This window comes from Mauremys reevesii, linkage group 10, assembly GCF_016161935.1.
Source record: "Mauremys reevesii isolate NIE-2019 linkage group 10, ASM1616193v1, whole genome shotgun sequence".
Classification (NCBI taxonomy): Eukaryota; Metazoa; Chordata; order Testudines; family Geoemydidae; genus Mauremys; species Mauremys reevesii.
Window position 1 is genome coordinate 75,908,269 of NC_052632.1, and position 10,657 is coordinate 75,918,925.

Below are 10,657 nucleotides of genomic sequence, written 5' to 3' on the forward strand. Positions count from 1 at the left end.
AAGGGTTCCTCCTGTGGATCCAGTTGACCCTTGTTTGCCAGTCGACCCTTGCCCTCAATATTGCATAATAAATCTTCCCCGGTGCTCGTAGGACACCACTAAATCCCCAACTCTGTTCTCAGAAAATCCTTTTCTCCATAACTAAATGTTTCACCTCCAGTCTCTTCTCACTCATCAAAGTCTTGGGGAAAGAACCAGTACTATGGTGCACAGTTTTGTCTCATAGAAATGAAGCGGGCCTACTGGATCTTCTACATCAATGCAGGATTGTTTCATATAGGATATTTTTTAGTAATTTGTCCAGTCTGGTTTCCCTTGGGAGGGTATTCTTGTGCTTCCTCAGGACATTAAGTATTGTCACTTCAAGGGTAATGACTGGTGGTGGCAGAACCCTAGCACTTTGAGTTATTGCCTTCCCTTCTTATGAAATCAGAAGAGTCCCAGCACCTCCACCCTGACTGTTACGGGCAGTCAGAGCGGAAGACTTTGTCTGGATTTGTGTTGGCTTTCTTACAGCATCTTTTGGGTTGTCCTATGAGTTATTTTTTTGTTTTAGTCCACTGCTGGATGAAGGCTTCCCACCACTTTCTTTTTTTTTTCTTTTAAATAAAACCTTTCCCATCAAAGTTCTACCTAGTTTTACCTTGTCCAGTAATGGAAAAATGTAATGAGTAGTTGTAATGACTTAGAGATATAAAACTGTTAAATAAGAATAGATGGATAAATAAATGGAGCTGATATTATCCTGCAGTAGCATGAGACTGATGTAGAGTAGGACATTTGATTGCTAATTATTCTTCATTTATGTTTAAGGCACCTCTGAAATCACTAACATTTGTCTTACTCTTTTTTGTAATCAGGTGTGATTAGAATCCTTCCGATGACACCACAGCTTTCCAGTTAAGTGGTGCTAGATTCTCTCTGCAGAGGATGCAGAGCTTGTATCTTTCTGACGCAGTTCACTATGCGCAGCTGAAAAACATAGTTTCTTCCCTTAGGCTGTCTCAGTTTTTAACATTTGTTTCCCAGTCTGGGGTTTTCTCCTCTTAGAAAACCGAGATGGCTTTTCTGAATAGTGGTCAGCGGGTTTCTCTCATCCAACCCTGACAGTCTTCTCTTTTCTCATCCTCTTGACCTTACCGGTGCATGGCATTCTTCGCAATTGCCTGGTGTCGTTTGCTGGACTCTGAAGGGCATTGTTCTGCTTCCATTACTACTTTCCATCCCTGTGCTCCTTTTTTGTGCTGCTAGCAGTGGACACTCCTGTATTGTTAACTCTTACCATGTTGATGTCCCTCACGGTTTGGCCGTCTTTATCACTGTGAAGCTATTTTACACTTTTGCTAAGGTATAAGCATATTCTGTTGCTGTGACTTTAAACTGAAGTAATTTTTACTCAGTAACAGAACTCTTGAGACTTTGTAAACTGAAAGTAGGTTACCTTATTTCCCATTTCTTTACTATTGTGAGAGTTTTTGTCTAGTTCTTGGAGAACAGGGCTGGGAGCCAGGAACTCCTGGGTTCTAATCTCAGCTCTGACAGGAACTCCTGTGGCCTGAGGTAAATCATTTAACCTCTTTGCCTTAGTTTCTCACTTGTAAAATCGATATAATACTCATCTACCTCCCACATTAATATTCTGGTTGTAATTCAGTTTCCAGTAGACAGGGCATTGGCTTTCTTGTTGGCAATCTCAGTAGAAGTGCCCAGCTGTGATTGGGCCATGGAGACTAAACTACCCACACGCCCCTAGCAGTGGTCCATCCAGGTCAGGTTTAAGGCATGCTGGTATGGCAGCTTGGGAGAAGCCTGTGATTGTGGTGCTCCATGCAGTAAGTACAGAGCTTCAGTCTCATAGTCCATGGATGTAGAAATTTTCAGTTAAGGGTTAGGGGTTAAAACACAAGAGTAGGAGCTTTCCCAGCTGGAGACAATTCCTTAGCTCATTGGTGTTCAGGTTTATTTATGAAGTGATGTGTAAAGCATTTTGAGAACTTTCAATGGAAGGTGCTAGGGAAGAGCAAGAATTAATGTTCTTAAATTCACACAGGAGTTAAATTCAGAAAAAGTTAGTTAATGTTTGTAAAGCACATCTGAAGATGCCAGTTGCATATCTCCAGTATGATTTACTTCTGTCTTTTCTAGTCCTGCAAATGTTGTTTAGATTTTTGGCTGAATTAAAACTTTTTTCTCTCCCACTCCCCAGCTCTCACAAATCCGCTACAGCTCCTTGCAGCCCAGGCTAGCTCATCCACTCCCGTTGTGGTCAGCCGGATATGCGAGGCAGCGACTGAAGACCCTGCAGCACCCTCGGGTGAGCCAGATGTAAAAAAACCCCGGATGGAAGAGTCCAGCGGAGCAGTCCAGGCTCAAACTGGAGTCATCACATCCACAGCGCCGCAAGGACAGGCAACCAGTGAATGACGAATCGGTGGGAGGATAGTAGGAATGTAGGTGAGGCAGCGGCATGAGCCTCGAAAGCAATTTTCAAAGAAAAGAAAAACCACAACTGTAACAACAGCTTGAAATTTAGAGAATTACGAGCTCTTTTTAAAATTGCATTTTAAAGGGCAGGTCAACAACAGTTCTTAGAATCTCGAGGTGCCAAAAAGAATGAAAAAAAAATCCTCCCAACTACCTGTACCTGGAACTCAGTTCTGCCTTTACTTATGGGATATTTTTCCTCTTTTTAGATTTAAAAAAAAAAAAATACAGACAACTGATTGTATGACTGCTGGGATTTTTTTTTTTTTTTTAAATCTCCCTCCCTTTGGGATGGGAGTTACAGTTCAGCATCTAAAGGAATGTATCACACACACCCCTGCTCTCTGGGAAGAAGGATGATCATCTCTGATGCCTTGCTATTCTGCCTCTCGGAGCTTCAAAACACATGACCATTTAAAAGGGCCACCCAAGAAGATTTAGAAGGATGGGTGCAGCTTCTCGTAGGGACAGCATTAAAGTAACATGATACCAAACTGGGGGGAAAGGCAGATTTTTTTTTTTTTTTTAACAAACCCACCCCTGCAAAACATCCATATATCCATATTTGTTTATATGGGGATTTGGGAGGGGGAGCTACAGGGCTCAACCAGATGGATCTTCAAAATGTGGTTTCTGTCCATTCCCTTTGAGGGAAAGTGAGAAGGTGGACGAGCAGCATTAACCTATTTCTTTTAAAGAAAAGAGAAAAAAACCAAAAAGGGGTGGGTTGTCCTCACACTGATTTCTCACAGTTATTCATCATCCGCTTCTGAATTCACAGCAAAATATCATAGTGACTGCACATGTGAGAAGGGGCATCTTTGAAAGGTTCTGTGTATATTTGGTTTTCTAGTTGTTCATATGTCCCCCTGCTTCTGGGGCAGTATGGTTTATTCATAACATCCTAGAATGAAACTACCATCACCTTTCCTGTGAACCCAAGGGGCATGTGGTTAGCCTTCTGCATCAGTGGTTGTGTCAGTCCTTTCTGGCAGTACGACCCTCTGGCCTGAAGACCAAATGGCTTAAGGTCAACAGTCCAGCACCAGATTGAAACTTGGAAGTGGATTTCAGCAGGTGTCCCATGGTATGAAGCTGAGACAGTGAGGGTAAATTTCAGGGGTGAGGGGCAGTGGGGATTAAAGACAGTATTTGAGAATGAATCTCATAAACTAATGCAAACCAAAAGAACAGAGGCCTCACACTTTCTACATGAAAACTGGCAACTGCTGTTTTTAAAACAGGATTTTGAGGTTTTCCTTTGCTCCCCAGCCCATGCTCTCCCAATGATATAGTTAGATAAAGGACCAGGAGTCAATTGCATTTGGGACTGGCCAGTAGTCAAGATAATTTCCTTTTAAATATATGTTTGTTTTAATTCAGCAGTTGGATAAAATCATGTTATTTTCATAATGTACTAAAAAGATCAGTGCAGACCCAGTATCCCTACAGATTTCTGAGACACCTGAAGCACTAGCGACAATGGAGCATGTGTCTTCTTTCTAGGGATCTGTCTGTCCTTTCTGCTTCCACTGATGCAGTGCAGTGTTGTCATCTTGCTGTTAAATCCAAACTGACAATGCTGTTATGGAGCAGAGTGCAGTGAGCAGCAAGCTCAGTGTGGAACTTTTAATGGGACGGATTTCCCCAAGATAGAGCAGATGAGACCATTCATATGCTGTACACATGGCAGTTCACGGGTGTTAAGGAGCAAAGCAGAGCTGATTCATTTCTTCTAGCATCTTAGGGAGGAGACAAATGTAGTAGTAATGGCTAACCGCAGACAGGCGACACTACTTCTCTTCTAGGTTTCCTTTCTCTTTGCCAAGTCCCATTCCCTGTGACTGAGATGTATGAAAGCTGAGCAAGTTTGGTTTTGCCTTGCAGAAACAAATTTCTCGGTTTCCAAAAGAGGAGAAAATTCCTGGGGGACATGGTTTAGGGTTACACCTTTAGAGGAACAGACAGCCTTGAAGACAGCGACGCATCTACAGCTTCACCATTCTAATTTATCTGTACATTGGTGGCAGTGAGTGGACAGGTTCTCTGGATTTTAGTGCATTGAATTGATTTCTGAAATCTGGCGGCGGCTGTTGTAATTTGCCTAATAGTCGCAGTCGGCCAATCAGCAACTTTGCACCAATTCTTGGTGGCTAAGTCTGGGGTTTTGACCGTAGTCAGCTGATGTAACAGTTTGCTCAAAACCATGATGCTAAGAGGAGACTGTTAGCCGAGAGTCAGAAATAGGGCACAGTGATGAGAGTGCAGCACAATTTGTTTGTGTCCCTACAGCCAGTCAGTAACATCAGGTGAATGGTACTCTGAATTTCATCAAACCCCCAGAAAGAACTAGGAAGCCGGGAATCCTTTGTTTAAGGCAGGCTTTTTAAGTCTTGTAACAGGTCAGGTGAGCAAATGCTGGATGAGTGACCAATGAAAAATATTGTTTGGGTTGCTTCTCCTTGAAAATGTGCATCAATAGGACCATACCATAAGCTGCCTTAAATCATAGATCCATTGAAATCAATGGAGACTTGTAGACTTACAGCAGGTGAGTGTTTCCACAGATCAGTTGCTAGGTTATAGATTATAGATTTTAAAGTGTACATATTTGCCCCTCCAGCATTCAGGGCAGTGTAACGTTTTCCAGACTCTCCTTTGTGGCTCAGAACACCTGCTGGCCAAGTTGCTAGTTGAAGATAATCGAATGTACTTATCACCAGTTGCAAGTGGAACCAGTGAACCTGTAAAACCCCAGAATCTTTAGTTTACCCAAGTAGTTTTTCTGCCTCATCCCTCCCCAGTCTGGTGCATTCACCTTCCATTCTAGGAAGCAGCCATGCCACTTATGAATTAACCCTTCTTTGCCAGCCTTTTAGTTGGCGCTTGGCTAGTGTTGGACCCACACTAGGAAAAATAGCACTTCTTACCCCAAATCCTGTAGAGCCTATGGAAAAGTGTTCTCCTTCCTTATTTGTAGCAGCTGATAAGAGTATTCATACCTACTGTCGGGCCTCTCGGGTGGTTCTCTAGCATGCTGCCAGTTCTAGAAAGCTGCTCAGCTAAAACACTGCAGTTACTAAGGAAAATTCCTCGGCAGAATTTCCTCTTAAAAAGGGCAAATTATAGATATTGGCAATTGAAACAACCTAATATGTTATCTAATCCATCCTTGCCAAGGCAAGATTGTTGCAAAGCCAGAAGCAAGTTTTCTTCCCTGTTACATGCTTTTTCAACCCTTTAAAAGTAAGTAAGTAAATAAAAAGGGAAACTTAAATGCATGAGTAAGATACATTTGTCCTGTTTACACACACTAAAAACTAAGTTTAGGAAACTATCCAGCTTTATTAAAATAAACCGTATTGGATTGGAATAGCCATCTATTAAAATCCAGTTTGTAAACAAACTTAAGAAATCAATAACAAAAATAGGGACGTGATGGAAATAATGACTACCTGTGTCTGCTGTTCAGTTGGTGATAAAGTTATGCACCATTCCATGCTTGCAACTTCATAGCTATAATTTCTAAATGAAATATGTATTGAAAACCTAAATTCTTGTAGTGGTGATCCTCTCTCTTGCTGTCTTTTCCCCTTCATGTTGCTAATCATAGTCCACACTCAGCTGATGGGGTACAACCAATATGGAGGAAATGGGTTGTGGTGGTATTGGTTATTGGAATGCAGAACTTGACCTGGAAATGTTTGGTGATGAGCTGGACTGAATCCATATCTGAGTTTGAGGCTTGTTGACCCTTCTTTTCTAGTTGAAAGTGATTTCATTGGAGAGTATTTTCCCTGCGCACTCCAACTGATGCTGTATTGAAAACAACAGATGCTCTCTCTTTTCTTTTAACAACCCCCCCTTTTTGGGCGGTTTGTTGCTAGTGACTGTCAGACCCAGGCCTAGTCCCATGAATTCTCCTACATTTTCGCACCAAATCTCTGTTGCTTTTCAGATGACTGTGATTACTGTGCTGTCCCTTGGCTTCAGCAGGCATCCTTGGAGATGGAATCCAGTGCAACTCCAAGGTCATTTGAATTACAAGTTGCCATTTCATTGTCCGTCCCATTCCTCCCCCCCCCCCCCTCCCCAGTCTGTCTATGTGAAGGTGCTCCTGCATTCTGGCGTACTTGAATGTGACCTCCCATACTTGGGTTACCTTTGCAGAATAATATTGAATATGTTTTAGTGATTGACTTGAAACTAAGAAAATGTTATCCCCAAAGAATTCCCAGGAATCATACAAAAAACTGTATCTGCCTTTTAAACTCCCCTATTTGAAAATGGGAGCTACTAATTTTTGTGTAAGGTTGCAACATTAAAAAAAATTAAATGAATTTTTCTGTTGAAACTTTTAAAAAGTCTGTTTGCATTTCAGCCCGTTCTTTCTTGTTTCTTCCAGTTGCTAGTTAAGCCACACCACACGTTCTACACAGGGTATTAGTCCAACTCCACAGGCTTTCTCTCTCAGGTATTTATAAATGACTATGGAAACAGCTAGGATAAGGATACAGAGTAAGGTCTTCAACTAAAGGAACATTTAAGTTTGATTATCTGAAACTCCCAATTGTCCAGAACAGGGTCATATCCCCCTTCATCTATTAATTGTATTGAAAAAACCCTTGATGATTTCCCCAAAACTTCAGTTATCTGAAATTATTGAGCATCTCTCACAATATCTGGCTAATGGAGGTTGTACCATGCTTTTTTTTTTTGTAAATTCCTTTACCTGCTATAACCCATACCTTGGGATAATCTAAAACTGAAAAAAAAAATTTAATCTAGTGACTTTTCACTGTTTCCTTTTTGCATTTTTCTGAGCTTGGACAATGATGAGAGATGAATCAGTTTTACTTTAATTTCTAGGCAGTTTATAGCTCCTTTCACTAATGCACTACTAGTGTGATGCCTGGGTTGCAAACACTGCAAGGCATTGTTCTTGGTTTTATTCCACTGGAATTATTTTAAATTCACGTATCTCTTGATCTTGGCTTTGTAAAAGCATATTTGTAAAAGCAAAATGTCCATATTGGGGTGAATTTGATCTGATACAGAGACCCTTTCAAAGTGGTGTCAGTTTGGCCCGATTCAGTGATAGCCCATCACGCTGCCCATATGCGGGAGCAAAGTTCATGGCTCTAGCTCAGTCCCATTTTTCTGGGCCAGGAGAGACTGGGTGAGCTGTACGGGGCAGCATGTTGAGTCTTTGGTGAAGACAGAGCGCTTACATTGAACGCTGCGCAACACAAGGCTGGGAGAAGACTAAACGATAACACATTTGAGAACCACAGGCTCTGAGGGGGACTTGGACAGGGGTCATGTTGACCAGCTTATAATAAAATTCTGCCATGTTTCAATTTTTTGTCTTTTAGCAATTAGCTGCCAGTTACTACATTAGCTAATAAATTACTGAATATAAGTAGCAACTGTTCATTTAATTTTGCACGTACCCCAGTTAGATGCCCGACTCCTCAGTGCATGTATGGAGTGACCTAGAGAGACACCTGCAATTCAGAGTCCGCTTCCACAATCCTTTTCTTTATTTTTACTATTTCATTATTAAATCATTTTAAGGTTGGGGACTCAAATCTACCGAAGTGAGAGCTGCTGACCTTAACTGGCATGTAGTGTGATGTGGAACATTGTTCACTAGGTCAACTGGACGTGTTCAGGCTGGAGCTATAGCGTTACCTCTGAGTTCATGGGAGTTTTTTTCCCCAAGGAGATCCTTAGCACCGTTGATGTCCTGTAGCATGTACCTGAATATTAGAATGCGAGGAAAACGGAAGAAAAGAACTTTCTGCCATAGCTATGTCCATGGAAGTTGGATGGCAGATGTAGTGAAAGGAATTAAATTATAAATAGATCAGGTTTTAATTTTTGCCTATTTTTCTTTGTGACCAGAAGCTGCTCCTTTAAACCCAGCCCTGTGTTTGAATGATTACATCCTCAGGTGGGGATTGTTCACATCTTTGTCTGATATGCAGTGTCCCAGGCAACAAACTGTGCTGGATAGTTGTGAGTTGCAGCATAGGGAATTGTAAAGGTTCTGACAGTGTCGGTTGTGCAGATGGACTCTACCTTGTCCCTCTCTGCTGAGCCGTTCTGGCTTGCGGCGTGATGAGCAGGAAGCAGTGTTGGGTACCTTGGCCAGCTTTACAAATACTTAAGCCATGCCTTGGATTGTTTAATCAAACAGTGGCTTCAGTTCTATGTGCAGCTTTACATTAGATTTTTTTTTAATACTAGGATCCTTTTTTATTTAATTGAATTCTCTTGGGTTTCTTAATCCTGCTGCTAATAAACTGGAGTTGGGCATTAAGAACCAGTCTGTAAAAGAGACATGACCAGCTTTGTAGATTTGCCATTATAATGCAGCATATTGATCCTTTGCTTTGTGAATGTTCGTGAATGTGCAGCAACAATCTTTCTTTGTTGGCATCCAGGCCATCAGCCATCTCCTATTTCTGCTCTTCCCCCCTCCCCCGCCCCTGTTTTTTCTTCTGCGGTTGTTTCCTTCAATTTCAATGAGCCTCTGACCTAAATGCTCATTTATATGCCCTGGTTTAAAGGTCTGCATGTGGGAAGACTATGCTCAACACTTGTTGCTGCAGTTGGACATAATAAATCAGTTGTGTGACTTTTTTGTTTCTGAGTAAAAAAAAAAAAAAAATTCCTTTTAAAGCTGCTGTATCTCTAGCATACACTACTGCTGTACTGTGTAAAATGCAGTGGAGCTATCTGAAGAGTGTTGTGCTGCAGGAAATCTGATTACAAGATTGTCTAATGTGAGATTTGCTGAGCTACTAGGGATGAGACGCACACTTCCTTGTACATACAAGATCTTAAACCATTTGCATAGCCTCATGCTGACCAAAATGTAGCTGTGACTTTACAGGGAAGAGTTTCCCCCATTAAACATAGCTGTCTAGTGACTGTTTCTGGTTAGGTCAAAAGTCATTCTCTTCAGTAGGTGGGTTATATTCAGGATAATATGTGTGTGTGGGTGTTGCATCATATGCACCAAGCACCACTAGTAGAGGCAAACATGATGGTGTTTTTCCATTAAGATTCTGGGGCTTTTTTTTCCCCAGGGTGTTGTAATGTGGCTGTAAACATTTGCTGTGGGGTGAATAAACTTGGGCAGGCTTTGGACTCTTGCCAGGAGCACCGTTTTTTATTTAATTTTTTAAAAAGATTAGACTATTTAAGTTAAAAAGATGACAAATACAAATCCTCTTTGTGGGTGCTATTTCACTTTAACTACACTGTATGAGCCCTTTCAGCATGAATGGCAGGATGTTTCCTTACAGCTATGGAACTATAGACTTTACTTACCACTATAGCTCATGAGCTAGGGCCTAAGAGGGCTATTGTGCTGAATCCACTCCCCAGCTTCCAAAGTGGCACATCACAAGGAGAATGACATCTAAGAAACAATCCTTTTAAAAATACTTTTTTCAGAGTATTAATTTAGATCTATGTAAGTATAAATTTTATTTATTTGTGTGTGTGTGTGTGTGTGTGTATAATGGTCCATGACTGTTCCCTTTGGTTAAGAGTGTAATTGGTACTTTATGTAGCTATATTAGTAAATTCCAACAGCAGGCGCTAATTCTTGGAGAATGATATCCCTATTTTAGTACAGAGTGGGGAGCGGCCTGCAGAGGTGTAGTTTGAGCCCGCGGATTCATTCCTTTTATGGGGCACGAGGGCCAGTTCAGGAGTCTGCTCTCCCTCTGGGATGAGTCTCACTCTGGTACAATACTGGGAAACTCTGTAGCAGCAGCACAAGCTGTTCTATTGGCCGGGAAGACCCCAAATGGCACTAATAAGAATTAGAGAATGAAAGGGATTCAAGCTGTCTCCCAGCCGTGGTTTGAGAAAACCAGGCCCCAAGATCCTTACACATTCTCATCCTGCCTTGTACAGAATGGAAACACCTCCACATAAAGTGGAAATGAATTAGGCTGGCAGAAAGGTGAGCTTTATCTGCATCAGGTTCAGTTTTCCCATCTGCTTTGAATTACCAACGGTTTAGAATTGGGATCCCCCAAGAATGGAAGTTCCCCCGGCTGGTCACTTTAGCATCTTGTGTAGTACAGGATATTACCTCCCCAAAGACAATGATGTAGGATACTAGGCTAATCAGTCAGCATGGTGTGTGTGG

At 41.6% G+C, this 10,657-nt stretch overlaps 1 protein-coding gene across 1 annotated transcript in view; it reads left to right on the forward strand.

Moving 5' to 3' along the window:
* FOXK1 (forkhead box K1) overlaps window positions 1–6,848 on the forward strand; it is a 73,927-nt gene extending 67,079 nt beyond the window's left edge. Inside the window, exon 9 of the mRNA XM_039492452.1 lies at window positions 2,207–6,848. Within this exon, the coding sequence (XP_039348386.1) occupies window positions 2,207–2,424 (218 nt within the window). The 3' untranslated portion in view covers window positions 2,425–6,848. The remainder of the gene's footprint in view (window positions 1–2,206) is intronic.
* Window positions 6,849–10,657: the final 3,809 nt, after the last annotated feature.